At 38.8% G+C, this 19,467-nt stretch overlaps 5 protein-coding genes across 5 annotated transcripts; all 5 read right to left on the bottom strand.

The window, feature by feature from the left end:
- Window positions 1-372: 372 nt before the first annotated feature.
- On the bottom strand, window positions 373-1,895 carry Cbr-set-4 (the record flags this gene model as incomplete). The annotated part of the gene is made up of 6 exons (XM_002630859.1): window positions 373-582; window positions 628-960; window positions 1,009-1,177; window positions 1,221-1,366; window positions 1,421-1,480; window positions 1,833-1,895. The coding sequence occupies 6 exons, from the start codon at window positions 1,893-1,895 to the stop codon at window positions 373-375; spliced, it is 981 nt and encodes a 326-aa protein (XP_002630905.1).
- A 296-nt stretch (window positions 1,896-2,191) lies between these two features.
- Window positions 2,192-4,225, bottom strand: CBG02630 (the record flags this gene model as incomplete). The annotated part of the gene is made up of 6 exons (XM_002630860.1): window positions 2,192-2,399; window positions 2,507-3,010; window positions 3,056-3,278; window positions 3,329-3,936; window positions 3,981-4,085; window positions 4,137-4,225. 6 exons carry the CDS (start codon window positions 4,223-4,225, stop codon window positions 2,192-2,194), a joined length of 1,737 nt encoding a protein of 578 aa, XP_002630906.1.
- A 3,124-nt stretch (window positions 4,226-7,349) lies between these two features.
- Window positions 7,350-9,685, bottom strand: CBG02631 (the record flags this gene model as incomplete). The annotated part of the gene is made up of 6 exons (XM_002630861.2): window positions 7,350-7,671; window positions 7,717-7,906; window positions 8,082-8,397; window positions 8,513-8,731; window positions 9,418-9,550; window positions 9,609-9,685. 6 exons carry the CDS (start codon window positions 9,683-9,685, stop codon window positions 7,350-7,352), a joined length of 1,257 nt encoding a protein of 418 aa, XP_002630907.2.
- A 4,678-nt stretch (window positions 9,686-14,363) lies between these two features.
- Cbr-trx-5 lies at window positions 14,364-14,838 on the bottom strand (the record flags this gene model as incomplete). Its single annotated transcript, XM_002630862.1, has 2 exons — window positions 14,364-14,511; window positions 14,558-14,838. The coding sequence occupies 2 exons, from the start codon at window positions 14,836-14,838 to the stop codon at window positions 14,364-14,366; spliced, it is 429 nt and encodes a 142-aa protein (XP_002630908.1).
- A 2,441-nt stretch (window positions 14,839-17,279) lies between these two features.
- Cbr-lgg-1 lies at window positions 17,280-17,699 on the bottom strand (the record flags this gene model as incomplete). Its single annotated transcript, XM_002630863.1, has 2 exons — window positions 17,280-17,363; window positions 17,412-17,699. 2 exons carry the CDS (start codon window positions 17,697-17,699, stop codon window positions 17,280-17,282), a joined length of 372 nt encoding a protein of 123 aa, XP_002630909.1.
- Between the last annotated feature and the right edge of the window lie 1,768 nt (window positions 17,700-19,467).

Genomic DNA, 19,467 nt, shown 5'->3' with positions numbered 1-19,467 from the left:
TTCATGCGAAGTTATGAAAAAAGGTACTGGATTAAAGATTGAAAGAGAGAGAGAGAGAACGAACGAAACAGAGCACAGAGAGATCGTTGTATGCGTACAAGAACCAAACAAAGGAAATGGAAGAAAGAGTCTTTGGGGGAAAGTTGCTAGAAGTTTCAATCTCTAATATACTGTTGATAGCGTTTTTTACTGGGATATTGTACAAAGACAAATTTAGGGAGGGAGCGAGGAACTCAACATAGAATCAGGATAATAGGGAACCTTCAGAAGCGATATTATCATATTTACACGGGCCATGAAACAGAACAAAACATATTCTATTGAACAGAAAAGAAGCAGAGATGATAGATGATTGAAATAGGTTTTGGGTGTCTAAACGCGGGATCTAGAACGAAGTCCATATTTTATACGCTTCTCGGACAGTGCAGATGGTTCGTCGTTCTCCTCCTCGTCGGATGTGCTGAACTTTCCACGCTTTGTCTTCTCACAAGTGAGGCATTCACAGTCCATGTTTTTCGGGCCGAAGAACTCGCTCCCATAGAAACACGTGATTTCATCGCCGGCAACCATATCGCGGAGGACCTGAAAAAATGAAAATGTTGAACGCCATAAGGTCTAGTCACTCACTCTTATGTGAGCAGTACTTCCATGTGAAACGAATTCGCAAGTTGGCCTGCAGTCGTGGTTTATGTAGGCTCCTGGCCCTAGCCAGAGAGTTGAGCAGCGCTTTCTGTTACTGTACATCACGGAGAAATCGCTGCCTTCTGGCTGGAGTATAGTATCTTCGTCTTGTGTTGAAAGTAGACAAACGACGCCGCTGAGTCGTTGAATCTTGTCGCCGCGATACCAAGCACGTGTCGCAACGAGCTTCGCGCCCTGATTGCCTTCCAGTGAATAACGAGTGCATTCTTGAATGGTGTACCCTGAATCGTGGTGAAAGACATTGAGGAATCGTATGATCTGGAAAATATAATTGATGAGAAGATGCAAATAAACTATAACAATTACATGATCACGAAACTCGAGCTGTTTGTTGAATGCTAACTTTTCGATGAATGAACGAACACTTCTCATGTTCAAAAACCCATATATCGCTGGAGTCCAATCCTGATCTTTTCTGAAGCGCTCCATGAGTTCTCGAGCTACTCTCTGCTCATCTCCGTATAGATATCGCCGTCTGAAAACATTATCGATTCGGATGCGTTGTTTAATTTCCATACTTCTTGCACATTTTGTGTGTTGAGAAATTGAGCACAGCGTCTACGACAAGAGTGGTGGCGAAATCGTCAAAGTAGCACAATTCAACTGGTGTCATCGAATGATCTTGGCGAGGAGTCTCTTTGAAGTTCAGAGATAGTTCTTCAATCTGTAAAACAAAGTTTTAGAATAAGGTTAATGTCAGGAAATGATTAACCTTTACCTCGCTCAGCTCGATCTCGTTGAGCGTTGCCATTGTTGTCGCGTTTTGAGAAGCCACCTCCTGAAATTAAAATGTAGACGTCATCAGAAAACATATATTCTGAGAAAAGAGAAAGATATTCAGTTGTCCACGAAGAGTACACGAATGCACAGTATCCTTTCGCTTCGAAACGCCAAACAACATTATTGAGTATGTTCCTTGTGTTCAGAACAGTAATCAACAACAAATTTATCGACAAATTCTGACGCCGTCGAGGCAAAACAGAAGGCAAAACGCGTCCTCACGACGGGTCGCATGAGTCTCTCGGCATTTGTTTGTTGCCGCGAGAGAAGGGGCGGTTCTAGTAGCGTGCCTCTCATTTTTTGCTGACGCGATTATGGTGAGGCTGTGCACAGCGCGATGGAGAGAGTACCTCGTTGCAGCGCGCTGGGAAGAGCGAAGAAACGGGACGACCTTCTCCTGGCGCATGTGACATGTGTGGAAAGAAAGAGAGCAGAAGACGATGTGAAAAATATGCAAGAAGGGATAATCGCCTCCAATTAAATATAGGCAATGCTAGAAAAATGATCTGAAACAGCGGGCGCCGGAGCAGCGCGCTGCGAAATTCTATTATAAATATCGCATCACGAGAAGACGGATTCTCACAAACATGTTGATTTTCAGTGGGACGGTTGATATAGCGGGAATGATAAGCATTCAGTTCTTTATACAAATATTATTAAGTTTTTTTCAAAATATTCAGGAAATTCAAAAAACAGCATCTAAATTTATCTACATCATCGGCGTTCGACAACCCATGGTGCCCATTGCGCTGTGTATCCGGAAATGTAACTTGTTCTCAAGAGAGTATGATTTGTATGCACGAGCCTTGTCCAGCAACGTCTGCGCCTCTATGGATTGTTGCTCCGAGATGCGTAGCATGGCTAATTCATATGTGGCATTTGGTGGCAGATATGTGAAGCTCTTGATGCTAGTTTCTCTGAAATAGAAATCAATATAGCAGGTGTTTGGAGTTGGTGGAATTCAGTTGAAGTCAGCGAGGGATAATCCAACTAATCCTTTCTTATTTTTTCCCCATTTTCGTACCTTTCCAAAATCGCCTTGAAGCACTCTTCTGCTTGAGCATACAATTGTAGGTGACGAAGGGAGACACCTTTCAAGAAGTAGTACAGACAGTAATCATCAACATCCACAGTATCCTTTTTCATCTGCCAGACACGATCCATATCTTCCAAAACTCCTCGGACCAACTTTGGATTCTTTCCGAAGATGTCAAATCCGTTCCAAAAGTAGATAAATTCATAGTGAGCGAAAAGCAAGGATTTAGTTGCCACAAATCGTTTCGCCTTTCTTCCGCAGTATTTCTCAACTGGAATCGATTTTCCAGCTATCCTCAGTCGAAGACCATCAACCTTTCCAGCCAATGCGTTGATCGTTTCAATTCGTTTCGTCTCATCGACAGTTTCATCTGCTGCGAAAAAGATGCAGAGAAGATATGTGTAAACGCAACGACTCCATTTCGATTCTTTCATCAAAAGTCTAGCGTAATTGGCCGCATGAGACCATCGACGTTGGTAACCATGAGCGAATCTGAACAAAGTAAATTGAAAAAGAGTTTTCAAGTAAGAGACTTACAGTAACTCCCAATAGCATCCATGATGAAATTGTTTATAAACATCTTGTGATTCAATTGACATATTGAAATAATGAATCGCAGTCTCAATGTCTCCAGAAATCAAAAGAAGACGTGCTTTCATGAAGAGCATAATAGCTCCACTTGGCCATAAATGAGACAAACCGGGCATTATTCTTTTGCACACCTCGAGATCTGGTTGGCCGGTTCCTAGTACAAAACTTGCTGCAATGTGGACGTTTACCGATACCCTCCGCATTTTTCTGATTCCTTACCAATCAAGTGCCACGTCAGCAACACCATCTTAGCAAGTGGAGAACACAATGTTCCAGTCATAGATGCTACATGCTGAAGATCTCTCATTCCAGCCACTTTATCTCCTGAGAAACCAACAACTTCCAGTAGTCTCAACACCTTCGATGGAAGGACCGAAAGCATCAGTGAGAATGTGCCAAGACCCATTCTAGTTCCACTTTCGAACTGTTCTTGAACCTTCTTGTTTCTTCCAGCCCAGACGCTTGGCTCATTCATCAGCTTTTCACAGTATCTGTATGTCTGATAACAAGTTCTGATATTCAATGCTCCTTTGATGAAACTAGCAAAGTTATCATCATGAAAGAATGTGAGCATTGCTCGAATTAGGAGCATTTGAGCGTAACAGAGTTCCGCATGTAATTCTTCATCTGTCATCTTCTTTCCTTTTGCAGTTGCTCCAAATATCGTCTCTTTAATTGACCTTCTCTCTCGAAACCGTTCAATTACTTCCACTGACATCTTGCATGCTTCTGCTGCCTTCTCCATATCCTGTTTATTGACTGTCATCACTGCTTTTATGAATAGGATACAAGTATATCCCATTGAGTGGTACATGCTCTTATCGTATCTGAATCTCCACTTTTAGATATAACTTTTAACTGGAATACTCACAATTCAGCCATTCTCTCTTCTGCCAGCTCAAACTTATTGTTCATGAACAAATTCAGTGTGATTTGAGTTTCAGCAATCGTATCCAAAAGTTCTAAAGAATTGCTGCTGAAAAAGGAAAACGGTTAAAATCTAAATATTTCAAAAAAGAAAGCCTACTATGTAACATGATCATAAGCGTCCAAGTATTCTGCATCGCTATCCACCGTAATCCTGGATAACGATCTAGGCCGTTCGACTTCCCCCATTCTGAAAATTCAAGAAAATGAAAACATAACAAAATTTTAGAGATAAGGAGTAAAAGCTATTTATCAAATATACTTTTCAATGTGATAGGGGTCTTTTTCGAAACACCGTAAAACCTGTAATAGAAGACCGCCACATTGTCGAGTTTGAGCTTAATTATCTCGGTTCCTATGAAATATATCAGAAAGTGGTTAACCAAAAAAGTTTTAATCATAATATCGGTAAAATTTTATTAGTTGATAATATTTTGACATCTTTGACAGGAATCGAGATAAACAGGCTCAAAGTTGAAAGCTGCTAGTAGGCAGTCGAAGGAGAACGAACGGGCCGTTGACGGACCGTTTTCGGACTATCGGCGGACTATAGGAACCCCTTGGAAAACCTACTTGAAAGTTCAGATTGAAAGTCAAAATAGCTGGAGGAAAAATATGAGAAAGCCACATAAAAAAGAAACCATCTTCAATTACTGTAGGGGTGCTTTGAGAAAATAGATAATGACTTTTTAAAACTTGATGATATCATTGCAGTTATTAGACGGGAGACTGTGAATGATTTCTGATGATAAGAGGAAACGGAACACAATGAGCGAGAAGTTGGAAAACGGTAGCTGAATGACGAGATTCACAATTAGCTCCGGTATTTTGTTCAGGACTAGGGAGCGGGAGAAGAGAAATTGAATAGTACCGTGAAACCTGTAAATCAAGAACCCTTTCACTGTAAAGTTTGAGGTCAATTGTCTCGATTTCTATTAAAGATATCAAAAATGTGTAAACTGACAAAGAAGTTTGATATTATGATAAACAAATCAATTGACAATTTTTTTTTAAATCTTCAACAGTAACCGAGTTAAATTGGCCCAGAGTTAAGAGTTAGTAGGTCCATCTATTATCATTTTAACGGTAAGTTGTTAAACAAGAGAATAGAAAAATAGTTTTGTAGAACAGATTACGCTGGTTATCATGAAAACCTGATAGATTCAAAAACAAAGATAATTTCCAAATAGAAACGTTCCGTTCAAAGAATTATACCAAAAGTTATGTGTCCCAGAAACAAAAAAAAACATTCTGAACCTTACTTTTAGGTCAGTCTCCATGCCTTTGGATACCTACAGTAACTCTCAAAAACTCTGTAAGAACTTATCTTCTATCATAACTCAACTTCTAACCAAAAATTTTCTATCAATCCTAACTTGGTTTTAAGCGAACAGCTGCGAATCACGAGTATATAATCAGCGATTCCACCTGGGCGCTGCCGTCAGAAAAAAGGAGAAAAATGAGACGTCCTTGAGTTGAGTTGTTATCAGAGAGCAGTATGAACTCGACGAATATCAGGGAAGCGTAGAGCACACTTTCGTAAGATTGGCAAAAAAACGAAACACGATTTCTTCATGCATTATGTCAACTACATCCCTCGTCATTTCTATTCAAAACTATTTCAAACGTGGGGATGATCGATGGACTGTAGAATATGAAGAGAAATAGGGAGAGATAGTTTACGGAAGACCCGGAAAAAGGTCAAGCATTGATGTTCATCTGGTCAGGGTCTCTACATTTCGAACGCTAGTATGAGAGAAAAAGAGAATTTAAAAAACAGTAATCCCCATTCTCTTCCATTTGCAATGTTTTTGAACTGACTCAACCCAGTTGTCATAGAGATTTCTATTTTCCAATCTCTCTCTCATTCCTCCATTTCTTCTCTCCTTCAGCTACTTCTTTTCTCCTAGAGCACGCGGTGAAGCTTATCAAATTGGCAGGTTGATATTGAAGAGGGAAAGAGAGCACCTAATGAATAGAGAGAAGGGAAAGGACAACGTGCTTTTTTGGGGTGAAAAGAGGGAAAGTTTCAAGAGAATTCTTTGGATAAAAAAGTATGAATGAAACTAAATTGAGAATCAGAGTTCTTTGCATCATTAAAAAATGAAACGTAGCCGGGTGTGGTGAAATGATGAGAGACGCACAGGGCACAGTTTCAGAAATGTGTTCCAGAAATATCAAAAAATTCCAATCAGTCGATTTCACTCTTGTCAAATTCGGAGAAGTCAAGAAGTTTCATGTTAACCTTCTAGTGATTACCGTAAAACCTGTAATAGAAGGACCCCGTAACTTTCAACTTTGAGCAAATTTATCTCGGTTCCTGTCAAAGATATGAAAAAGTTTTCAACTGATAAATTGCTCATCATAATATCAAAAGTGCTTTAAGAGTTAGCAGATTTTCGATATCTCTCGTAGAAACCGATAAAATTCAGCTCAAACTTTACAGTGTGATGACCCTTCTATTACATGTTTCACGGCATGGAAAGAAAACAAAAGAAAAAAAAATTCACGAGTCCGGAGATTGCTTAACTTCAATTATGGAACATTTTTGATGAGCTAGTTTGATTTCCAAAATGATTGCCACCTCTTATTCGAGGTTTCAGTTTTTTAAAAACTTTTTGTTGATAGCAAAGATGTCCGGATTCCGGAATCTACATTCCGTGGTTTCAGAAAATTGGTTTATTCTGAACTTTCAACCAGCATCTTAAAGCTGGGGGGACATGAAAAAAATAATGTTCTCGAAATTCCGTTCAAAGATGCCCCTCGAGGAGTTGAACTTGTGAGGGCGATGATTGAGGGTGCGGCGCCGCTACCGACTGAGCCACGCGGGCAAAGAGAAAGCGCACGCCCGATTGCATACATAAAGGCGAGGACGACAGCTGTACGCAGAGTGACATTAAGCGTTGTACACCGTGACGGTAGAATGCATACTCTAGCTACAAAAAAACTACGAAAAATATCCTGCCCCCCACCTTTAACTTGCTTTTATTTGTCCGGATTACGGATTCCGGATTCCGAGAGAAAGATCTTATTCCGGATTCCTTTACTCAAGAAAAGCCATTCCGGACATCTCTAGTTGATTATGATTATGAACTGTATTTTCTATCAGAAAATTCGCAATCTGCTAAAATGTAACATTTTACAAAATAACTGATTTATTGAACTACCAAAACGACAGGGAGATTTCAAAAAATATGTAGCAAAATCAAAACAAAAAACCCGAAAATGATTGACAAAATTAAAACTTTCCGACCGATATGGCCAAATTGAGATCACTCGGAAAAAAATATGAATTGCACATTCCGGAACCGATTTAAACAAAGGTTGTGATACGTTCATCTTCCAGATTCTCTTCTACGGCAAGTGTTGGCTTCGGAAGTTGACGACGTGGTGAGTGGAGATATTCTTCTAAAACTGGGATATCTGTTGATATAGATCCAGTTGATCGATGTCCTTGACGGCGAGGATCATGCCGAGAAAAGTTGAGAGATGGGATTGCTGGTGGACTGCTACGATGGACAGGAGGCTCTGGTTTCGCCATGGCTTCTTCCAAACCACTGATATTACTCTCTAGTGTAGATGTTTGAGTTCTTGATCCAGTATCTGGGATTGTAAAACGAGCAGGAGTTCCTCTTCTGAAAATTAGAAACATAATTGAATACTGAAATAGAAAAACACACCTCTGATTGAAACAATTTACATAGGGATGATAGATTACTGTAGTTAACGGGAAAGCAATGAAATAAAGAATCACAACTGCATCGAAGACGTAAAGAAATATAGTGCTAACGACGTCACCGAGTGAATCTTGAATGCCAACCATGTAGAAAATAATGGCACAGTTGATCAGAGAGCAAATTCCATAACACACTAAAAAACAAATTCATTGCAAATTTCTAAAAAAAACTTTTTCTGACAAGGGAACCATGTTTAGCCTTCATCTCAGAATTTTTATCTAAATTTGCTTAATTACAGTTTCGAATACGGGCTTTTTTTTGGTGTATTTGGTTTTCTGCACAAATTTCTAGAAGTTTACAAAACTCACAAAAGACTCGATACATTGTAGAGGAAATCATTGTTCTGACAAAAAAAGCGAACTCTTCCCGTTGAGCTGCTTGCCGACTTTCTCGCGGATTCTCTTTAGATTGAGTCCATTTTTCAGAAATAGTCAATCCAAAAAAGCACATAAGCTGGAATATGGCGATTCCGATGAATGCGCAGATGGAGACTCCGTAATGAAATCCATCTTTTCCGATTTTCCGTGTCGCTTTTCCTTCACACGGTGGATGAAACACAAGATGTTCAGGAACGATTAAAGACGTCAGTCGAAAGTATAAGTATTCAGTGAATCCGGCAAGATACTGAAAAAATAAATATTTTGAAGTAATCCTATCTAGACTGATCGGTCGGCTGTCGGCCGGCTGTCTGACGTCTGAATTTCCCGACCTAATGGAAGCCTTATTCTTTCTAACTTACCGCCACAATAACAATAGAATAAGCAATAGTGTAGTAATTCCTATGAAGAGCATTCTCTATTCTCTCCACAGATTGACTCCAATTAGATCTCTGTCCTTCTGATACCACCTCTTCTGACGCGTGATGCTTCAGAACTCTTTCGCCACTCATACTTGATTGATCTATTGAGTTGCGATATATTTGTCGATTGGGACGTGGTGGAGCAGTGGGTGTGGAAGGCTGAAAATGAGAATTTTTATTGGACTCCAAGATTTGACAAGAATCATGTGCCTAGTCTACTCCCGTAGATCAGAGTTAATATGTAATTCTACTGGGTTGGTTTTTCAGGGGAAGGGGACACAACAACTAATTTTCGTGTGGCATGTGATTCGTGTTTGGTGGCCGGCTCACTCGGCTAGAGAAAGACTACGAGTATGCAAATTCACACGGTGGATGATGAAAATGGAAATCATACAAATGTGAAGGGAGGCGAAAAAAAATAGAAAAAGTTCAAATTGAACTGTTCTTTGGAAGTTTTGGACAGCTTAATATGGAATCGGATAGTACGTACTGAATAGGATAGAGCATATTTGGATTTTCGAGAATCATTTTTTGTGCTGTATGTCAGCTTTCATTTATTTCAAAATAATTATGTTTTCCTATTTATACTTCCTGTTTGGCCTTTGGGAAAGTTTCGAAAGAATCGGGAACAAGCGAGGGAAACTTCAATAAGTACCTCCGAGTTGAAAATTATTTATCTCTCAAATTTTTGAGCTCAAAGTTGACGGTTTGGATGAGCTTCTATTAGAGGAAATACGGTCAGTTCCCAAACCGTTTTTCAGAATATTGCAGCAATTTTCAATTATTTCCCTACCTTACGTTGCCGGTTCTGAACTTCTCTTTATCAAAATTGTTTTCTGACTCACCGATTCATCCTCTGTGATCCTTTGCAATGATCTTCCGTGAGTAATCGGTTGAAACCGTTGCTGTACTCCTTCACTCAATTCCTTCAAACTTCTTCTGGTTGAGTTGGCTCTTTTTGTAAGCGAAGATTGTAAACTGAAAATACTTCTTCTCCTTCTTGTTTTTCATTTCGACACATTTCTCCTTTTCTTACCTAGACGTACCACTTCGCGTTGAAGCGAACTGCGGGTGATCAGTCACGTCTTCATGGCTGTCTGTGTCGGGTAGCATTCTCTGAAAATGTGAGATGTTAGATGACATTTTAGGATTCGTATTTTTTTGAGAAAAATGTGGTTTTTGTAGCTACACAGATATACTGGTTGGATAAGAATGGTAACTAAAATTGAAAGAAGAAGTTAGAACGTGAGAAGGCAGGGCCGATTGAATAAGATCAACAGAAGGACCGCGAGGGGTGCCAATAAAAAGTTGATCGGATTATAAATTTTCGGCGAGAGGGGGGGGGGGGGGGGGGGGGGGAATGTTGAAAAATCGCCGACCATCACCGACTATTATAACAACAAAAAGATCGTTCCTTTCTCGTGTGACGTTTACCCTTTTTTGTGGTTACCTGTCGACTCGAATACTGTTCATAATAGCGCATTTTGAGGAAGCGAAAGAAGAAGAAGAAATTATATTTGTTTGTATGAAGAAGAAGAAGAGAATCGGTGTATTACAAAGAAGAAGAAAATGTGCATGTACAAAAGAGGGAATAGAGAAAAATGGTAACAAAAGACACAGGTACGATGAAAAAGAAATGACCGTCGTGTTTATTCAAGGCGGAATTCGAAACTCTCCAGAAGGAAAGAAACATGGTTTTACTTTTGTGATAAGGTGATAAGTTAAATTTCAGACCTCCCGGAAAAGAGATCCCTATGATTACGGAGCGATGGTTTGATTTTCTGGTTCATTCTTATTGATTGATGTATACAAAATTAAGGACTAGAAAAGCATCAACGCATAAACCTGTAACAGAAGGGCCCTCTAACTTTCAACTTTGAGCCAATTTATCTCAGTTCTTGGGAAATATATCAAAAATGGTCAACCGACAAGATGTTTGTTATAATACCACAAATATTTTGTCAGTCGACTACTTTTCGATATCTTTCGCGGGAACCGAGATAAATTGGCTCGAAGTTGGCAATTTGGGACCCTTCTAATACAGGTTTTACGGTATATTAAGAATTCCTGCTGGAAATGAAAAATTCTTCTGAAATTCCAAACTTCTCAGTGAAAATAAAAAAGAGATATAAAATGTAACAAGTATTCCCTTTGTCTTTTCACTAAACGGACCATTCACAGCATAACCTGTCATAGAAGGGCACGCACACTGTCACGTTTGAGCTCAATTATCTTGGTTCCTATAAAAGATCTCAAAAAATTTTTTAACTAATAAAATGTTTGTGATATTATGATAAACATTTTGTCAGTTGACAACTTTCTCATATCTTTGAGAGGAACCGAGATAAATTAGGTCAAAGTTAAAAGCTAGGGTTAGTTCTATTACAGATTTTACGGTGTACTAATTTTGAACAGTTCTGTGGAAAAATCTATTTTTTATTATTCAGGCCTAATCACAAGTATTTTTGATGATTTTTGCCCAAAGTCCAAGCATAAGAACTTTGATCGCATGAAAACACCAGAAAAGTTCAGATTTGCAAAACAGAACTGTGCTTGAAAGAACATTTTGAAATTCTGGGAAAATAGAATTATAAGTTGGGCTCTTTGACCAACTCAGGTGACTAAAGAGAATTTAAAAAGATAAACAGAACTCACGAAGTTTCGAAAATTCATGAAATTGATCAACATCAAAGTTAGAGCTAGCAAAAAGAAAACAAATGGTTTCATTGACTGAAATGACTCATTATTTCAACAGAATCGAAACTTATAAAGGCCTCGTAATAGAAGTTCATAAGAACTCTTGAACTCGTAATCAGGGAATTCGAGATACCAGCTGATTCAGTGATGCGTCACTGATAAGGAAAGATTTTGAACTAATAAAGTAGGAATGAAGCTGAATAGAAAGCGAACGACACGAAGAATGGGAAATGGAAACTCAGATAAAGCCGAAGAAGAGAGAAAGGAGAAGAAAGAAAATAGAGGAAAACAGAGTTAAACAGTACTGAAAACACAACGAAAATCGAAAAAACAAGTCGGAGCAAAAATAGAGAAAGAACGAAAATAAAGGGGGCGCGGCCGGTTGGAAATAAATCTGAGTCTCTGCGATTTTCATGATCACTCTACACTTATGCATGACATCGGGGTTAGTAGTTTCGTATTTGCATGAACTGTCCGGGAGACCATTTCTTCGGAGAAAGCGAGAAGAAGAAGGATGGAGGGAGAGATTCAGAGACGCAGACACATCTAAAAGATCCTTGACGCCGTGATTGAGGTCAGAAGAAAATACAGGTGAACTGACAGAAAGAGGCAAAATTTGAGGTAGTAGTAAATTGGAATTGAGAGAAGGGGGACGGTTGAGAAATAAGGAAACATTGAAAATGTGAGTCATTTTTGTAGAATGCCTGGAATGTTTATGGAAGCTTCCAGGACTGAAAAATATTATGAGTGATTCATTTTTTTAGATTAAAATTTTCTGAAAAAAGTTTCAGATGATAAAATTAGTTTCAGCAAGTTAAAAATCAAGTACTGTAGTACCTCAGTTCCCAAGATGTCCGCTGAATTCATCAGGTATAGTACCTGTATTCGACGGGCCGGCCCTTCTATTGTTCCAAGGTACCTCAGCAGGGCCCTTCCGTTAGAGAGGTCCTTATAATTTTTTTTCGGTTTTTTCCGAAAATTTTCCGCGAAACATTCAGAGAATTCTAGTTCAAAACTCGTGAAAATCTATCGATTTCACCAAAAGAGCAAGTTTTTCATCAAAAAAGGTTTTCTCAACAAATTCGTATGAAATTTTCGTAATTTTGGAAGTGTTTTCTCTGAAAATGTTCGGAAATTTTTAATTTCAGACAGCATATTTCGAAAAGGGCCCTTCTATTACAGGGGGCTCTTTTATTTTTCCTTACTGTATTTTATTCTGGTACAAAAAATGGATCAGTGAAAGAGAAAGGCCAGTGGCCGTGGCCGAAGGCCCCACAACGACAACTGCAGTAACCTAAAAGTATTTAAATTTTCCGGATTTATTATCTTCATTTTCGTTGATTTTACTGTTATTTGTCCTTTAAAAAAAGTAGGAAAATAGAAAATGTGTGACAATGAATAAATTGACTGAAAATCGAGGAAATGAATTCTGAAAGTAAAATTTTTTCAGGTTACTGTAGTTGGGACCTTCGGCCGCGGGCACCGGAATTTCTCTTCCACATCTCTGATTTTTTGTACTAGAATAATAGTTCTTCTTGAATTTTCCAGAAAAAAGAACTATGTTGTTTTCTTTCTTATCAATAAAATTAACCAATTCGGTTGATGATAACATTTAGACATATCAACCGTCATAATCGGATAACACCACCTACTTGTTTTTCTGTTCTTTGTTGTGTTCTTTTTCCTGTACCTACCATACTACTCATTTCGATTTCTTCCACGTCATCCATATATATTTCTATATAGCCAATATCAGAGAGTCAGAAACAAATAAGATGTGAATAGAAAAAGAGGAAGAAGGTATTTGAGACACGATGAAAAGAGGTTGAGAAAAGAGGAGGAAGGGGCTGGAAAGTGGGCGGGGCCAAGAACGACTTCGACTCAAAAAAAAGACGGACGGAAAAAAACTGACTGATTGGAGAAAAAAAAATGATTCAGTGTACACAGCTGCGCGCGTACATGTTATTAGTTTTAGAATTCATATTACATTTATTCGAAATGAAAAAAGTAAGTAGCTGAAATAGAAAAGTGAAACAGCAAACGGAAACGAGAAGAAGAAGGCAGGTGGTGACGCAAATGGAGAAGAATGGAGCAACAAAAATCCAAAAAAAGGAGAAATAGTGCATGGAGATGAAGAGAGCGTCGAAGGGTTGTCAAGGCGACAAAGAGCCGGATAAGAATGTATTAGAACCAGTATATTGGGTCATGTGATGTAGTGTAGACTTCTGCCGACTTCTGCTGATTAAAACCATTTTTCTTTTCCAAAAAAATTAAGAATTTTTCGTTCCTTGGGCAACATTATATAACTGTTAACAAATCATCTTCTTCCTCTCTGCATTGACGAATCAAAAAATTGACAAATCGAAAAACAAACTATACCAATCGGATGAAAAAAAAAATAAATTTATTATTGTTTACTGCCAATTTTACTAGAGAAAGAGAAGAATGGAACGAATACAGATGGTCAATGAAAATAATTGGTAAATTGAAAAGGATCAGCTCATAATACTCCAGCATCCTTAAAATATATCCTTGAACTATGGTACCTGTATCCCTGTACTATGGTAGCAGTATCCATAAAACATATATGGTACCAGTATCCTCGAAATATGGTACCAGTATCCTTGAAATTCGGTTCTAGTATCCGTGACATATGCTACTAGTATCCTTGAAATATGGTACCAGTATCTGTGCAAATACATGGGAAAATCATCCGTAAAATATGGCACCAGTATCTATAAAATATGGTACCAGTATCCGTGAAGTATTTATGGTTCCAGAACCCGTGATATGGGACCAGTATCCGTGAAATATGGTATCAGTATCCTGATGTATATGGAATGGTACCATAGTACCATTATCCGTTGCCTCGAAAAATTGTTCTCATCTATTTTCCCTGTATTAAAAATTTCTTGAAGACAATACGATGGTTTCAATTAATAAATAAATTTATTGTTGTTTACTGCCAATTTCCATAGAGACAAAAAAAGAAGAAGGGATTATTTACAGAAAGAGTACTGCATAGAAAAATTAAAATGGAATGGCTCAAAAAAAAAAAGACGAATATGCTGGAATGAAAAATCGAGTAGTATATTTAAGCACTCTTCCATTTGGCAATGGTGGCCTTTGGGCTCTTTCCGTTTTGAACGTCGTTGCGGCCGTCTTGAGTGATGGTGGTTCCGTCTGGCTTGACGATGATGAGAGCTGGAATTCCAGAGACGCCATACTTGGTGGAGAGCTCCCTGAAACGAAAAATTTTATTCTGTTTTTTAAATTAGAGTGTCTTACTTGATGGTATCCGATCCATATGGGATATGGTACCAATCTCCGTGGCACTCTTTCATGTAGCTTTTGAGATCACTCTCACTTCTGTCGAGCGAGACGAAGACAATCTCGAGATCATCGTCAACCTCTCCGTAAAAGTCCTTGAGGATTGGGGTGAATGCACGGCATGGTGGGCACCAGTGAGCCGAGAAGTAGAATCCGACAATCTTTCCAGCGAGAGCTTCAGAAGCGTCGACCTTGGACTTGTCGAACTTTTCGAGTTGGACACCGGCGAGAAGAGTCATCTTACTCCCTGAAAAAAGTAGTTTTGTTGGAAGGTTGAGAATAGTAGATTGGCGAGGAAAAAAATAGGAAGTTTGATGAAATGATAGTAGACCATAAGCCTTTTATATCGGAAAGTTAGAGAGATCAACTGAGGAAAGAGACTGGATGAGCCATTGTCTATTACGAAATGACGATATGAAACACATGCTATTGTCTTTCTGTTGCTCAGAGAAAAGAAAGTAGAAATTTTCCTCATTCTATTCGATTGATACTGATTTTCATATAAACCAAAATTCGATATAGAAATGTTTTCTTTTCAATTTTTGGTTTTTTTTTGTGAGAACTGAGAAGAGAAAGAATGAAAATAGCGTTTTTTCTGTTGACAAAACGACAGCAGTCGGGAGAGAGAGAGAGTTGTTGGCTGGAGAGAAGGAAAACAAAAATAGCGTTAAATGATCGGAGAGTTTCTACAAAAATGGGACGACGGGCAAAGTTTTCAAAGAAATTTTAACTTATAAAGTCATCTCGTTTTGGAAAGCCATGGGTGATAGTATGTTGTTTACTACTTCGTCTTATATGGAAGAGGAAAACTAGTAACTGTCTAATCGATAGCAAAAGGTATGGGAAGGAAAATCAAAACAGCGAGAAAAATTTATTGCCGAAAAAGTGTTTGATAATTGATGTGAAAATAAACAACAACGGGACACCAGCGAACAGTGATTAAAAAAACTCAGAGAAATTTTGCTCTCGCCTGTTCAAAGAGTGGTTTGGTTGAAAAGACGAAAGACATTCGGAAAGAGTGCGTCTATTGGAAAAAAATGTTTTTGAATGTCAAGTTTGACATTTCGAGAGGAAATCGATGATATAAAACTATAGTTTCATCGCGCTGACTGGAATAGATAAGAGAGGAGTCACTCTTGTTTGTTTGTGTGTCGGCAGAGAAACTTGTCAATTTTAAATGACTATAGCTCTTCATAGGTCAATGTTTCATAACTCGTGGTTTCCAATACCTTTCTTTTGGTTCTCTGAAGATTTAGAAGCTGTCGATGTGTTCCCTCCCATTACGGAATATCAATGATAAGTGATTCAAACAGTACAGTTGTCGCGACAAGCTTGCTGTCAGGTCAGAAGAAGGCAATTGCTGCCTTTTGATACTGGTCACGTTTAATTTGTTTCAATGTGTTCAAAATATAAAAATAGCATCGTTGAGAAACAAACTCGCTGGAAAACGGGTTCAGAAGAAGATGGTGGAAAAAGTAAAGGCAGCAATTGGAGAAAGCGAAAAAGAAGAGAGAAGAGAAACGAAATTGCCGAAGCGCCAAATAAAACTTCAGTGACTGAAGCCTTCAGCTATGTATCGCATGGCAACCGAGCCACAACAACCACGGGAAGCAGAGAAAAAGAGAGAAAGCGTAATTATATGGTAGCGATACTTTTGTTGTTGACATCGAAAATTCGGAGACGAGAAGTTTGAGCAGCTTTCGTTGGGGACCACAGATCAGACATGAGAGAAGGAGAAGGGTTTCATGCGCCGAGACAGCAAAATAAGTATTTTCGGGTTTTTTTTGGATTACTACTTTAGGCTGCAATTCTGTGGGCATAGTGAAGAAAATATACTCTGGTTGGGTTGCCCTTAATAAAGTTATTAAACTAGGATCAGGGATGTTCGGAACGGAATTCGGAAACTTCGATTATTATTATTGGAATCCAATTCCGACGTTTTTTTCGGAATAAAAATTATCGAATTTTTTCGGAGTTAGAGATTTTCGGCCTACGGCCCTACGCTATAACATCAAAGGAACACACAAAAAGTTTGTTCCCGGGTCTCGAGCGGAATTATTTTTGAGATGATATTCCGAAAGTTTTTTTCAGAATCGATTTTATGATTGGACCACAGCAAGGTTGAGCGATCACCCCGTTTTCAAAAACACCACTATTTTTGTCTATATTTTCATTAGGAAGACTTTGTTTACAAAAGAGAAAAAGTGACGCCACTGATGCCAGCAAAAAACCATTCGATTTCATAACACTATGAAGTATTCCATATTATGGACGGAAACGACGATGAGCAATAGAATGGGAAGATTTCAATCATTCAAAGATTTCAATGTTTTTCCATCGTCTTTATTCATACACCAAACATTGTAAAGTATTATAGCGACAAAATATAAAAATACGAGAGAGAAAACATAGCTTTTTGAAAATATTTTCTGAGAAGGGGAAAAAAAGTTGACTTCTTGTTAGCAAGGAAAAGAGAAAGAGTCAAGAGTCACTGATTGAAACCGTCATACGAGAAAAAAGAAAATGTAAAGGAGGGGAGAAAATACAGATTTTAGAAGAAGTTTTTTACAAGAAGGGGGGAAAGGGGAGAGATTTTTAAAGGGGCGGCATTTGAGTCGGTTAGAAGTATGAATTGATTCATTGTACAAGTATACACATCCTCGAGTCGTTACATGAATGTCTAATCCTTCTTCTCAACCTCCCCTCCATACACGCTCTCGTCGCTGTAGGCGATGTAGAGGAAGAGATCTTCCTCGTGATGGTCCTGCAACAAAATAATTAATTGGGTAACAGCGAGGACACACTAATTTACCTGGTAGAGTTGTCCCATTGTCGTCATGGTTTGTGGAATCACATTGTTGACGAAGAAGAAGAGAGCGTCTTCTGGGCGGAGTTGGATGCGCTTGCGGATGAGGAAGTAGAACTGTCCGACGGTGAGATCGGATGGGACCAAGTACTTCTTCTTGTCCAAGTCACGGAGTCTTGACTTTGGTGCCTTCTCGACGATGACTGGAATACGATCTGGGTACTTTCTGCGGATCTTGTCTCCTTCGGCACGACGCTTCTCGAAGTTGTTCTCCTCCTTGTAAGCCCACTTCATTTTTGATGTTAGAAGGTTAGAAGTTTCTGGAAAGTGAAGAAATTTAAAATGAGAAAAAATACATATATACGAAATCGATGAGGGAGAAGAAGACGAGACAGATAGTTTAACAAGTGAAAGTCAACGAAGAAGGTGATGATGTCACGTGGTTTCCCCAGAGATTGACCGATAAAAGATTGCGAAACCCAATCGAAGTGACACCCTGTACTACTAGTAAGGCAAAATGCGAATGAATGAGCCAAAATGGCCCGGCAGAGGGGGAGAGTGAGCGAGTGTGCGCGCGCACATCGGTCATATGAGAGCGCTGTCGCAGGAGGCTGGCTATTGATTCCTCTGCTTGCCTGACCTGGTTGTATCTAGAGACGCAGAAGTAGTGTGTGCGCGCATGGAACAGCTGAGCCCTAGAAGGTGGGTGAGGAATATATAAAGTTAACAAGAAACCTTATGAAATCCTTGGAGCAGACACCAAAAGTAAAAAAATCGCTTACAAACTATTCTTACTTTTCATTCTTACTTTTCCGTTGTATACAGATGATTTTCATAAACCTAAACGCTACACAACCTATTTAGAACCAGCAACTAAAACTAAAACTAAAAACATTTGATATTTTAGAAGTTTCTAGAACCGGTTTCTTTTCAATCAACCCACTGACTGTAAGTTACTTTAAAACAAGGAACTGCCGCCGATTTGAAAAAAAAGTGGCAGATGAAAAGAGAGAACGAGAGCGAGAGACCCGACTAAACACGCCAAGACGAATGGCATAGGTCTTACTAGCTGAGGAAGAAGGGAGAGATTGCGAAAAGAGAGAGCGGGGCGGAGACGACAAGACACAACATCATGTGACTGTGTCATACGACGGCGAAACGAGACAGATGAGACGAGAGAGTGCATCCAGAGCTGGAGTGTGCTAGAGACGTCAGAGCAGCATGGTGTGAAATGATCACAGGGATTCAAGTGATTGTTTTTTGGTTCTTTTTTCGAAAAAATGTCTCAATTGATAGAACTAATCAGATGATGTTATTCTACAAACTTATGCAGAAAGAAGAAGAAAACATTGAAAAATTGACTTCTTGAAAACTTGAGAGTTCTTGGAAGCTCTAAAATAGTGAAGCAATGGATACGATGACTTGTATAAGCGTTTGCACAATTGATATTCAAATAGAGAGTAACAGAGAGCAAGGCAGAAATTGTGTAGAACAAAAATAGGAACGCCCTTGAAAAAACAATGAAAAAACTCAGAACGATGAGAAAGTTAGGAATATTCCTCATTGTCGAGTGGGAACAAGCAGTCCGAATTTCAAAACTTCGGAATATCCCGATTTCTTAATATTCTGAACTTTTAAAATTCGAATTTCAATATAGAAATTCCACTTGCTCAACCCAAAAACGCCAAAAAAAATGTGAAAATTGACAGAAAGATATCGACAGCTCAAAAAATATTTAAAGGTGGTGTGCGGTGAAAAATTTTATTGTTTTATTTTGTGCATATTTTCATGTAGATCCCCATAAAAATAATGAAAAAATTCAAAAAAAATTCCTTCATTGAGAAAAACGGCATCGAAAAGTCAAAAAGGGAACCGGTGGCCTAGCGGCCAGGTGTGAGTTTTCTAGGCCACTTTCCGGAACTACTCACATGATGTCTCTTTCTTGCACCTTTCCATTTACCTAATCTTCAACCTTCCCAATCTCATTCTCTATCTCTTCATTCTCATTATACTTATTTGGACCTTTCATTCCCATCGGGGTCCCCCACTAATTATATCAAAT

This window comes from Caenorhabditis briggsae (genome assembly GCF_000004555.2).
Source record: "Caenorhabditis briggsae complete genome, chrII, whole genome shotgun sequence".
NCBI classification, from domain to species: domain Eukaryota; kingdom Metazoa; phylum Nematoda; class Chromadorea; order Rhabditida; family Rhabditidae; genus Caenorhabditis; species Caenorhabditis briggsae.
The sequence above is the reverse complement of the archived record's forward strand: the minus strand, read 5'-3'. Positions and strand labels throughout refer to the sequence as shown.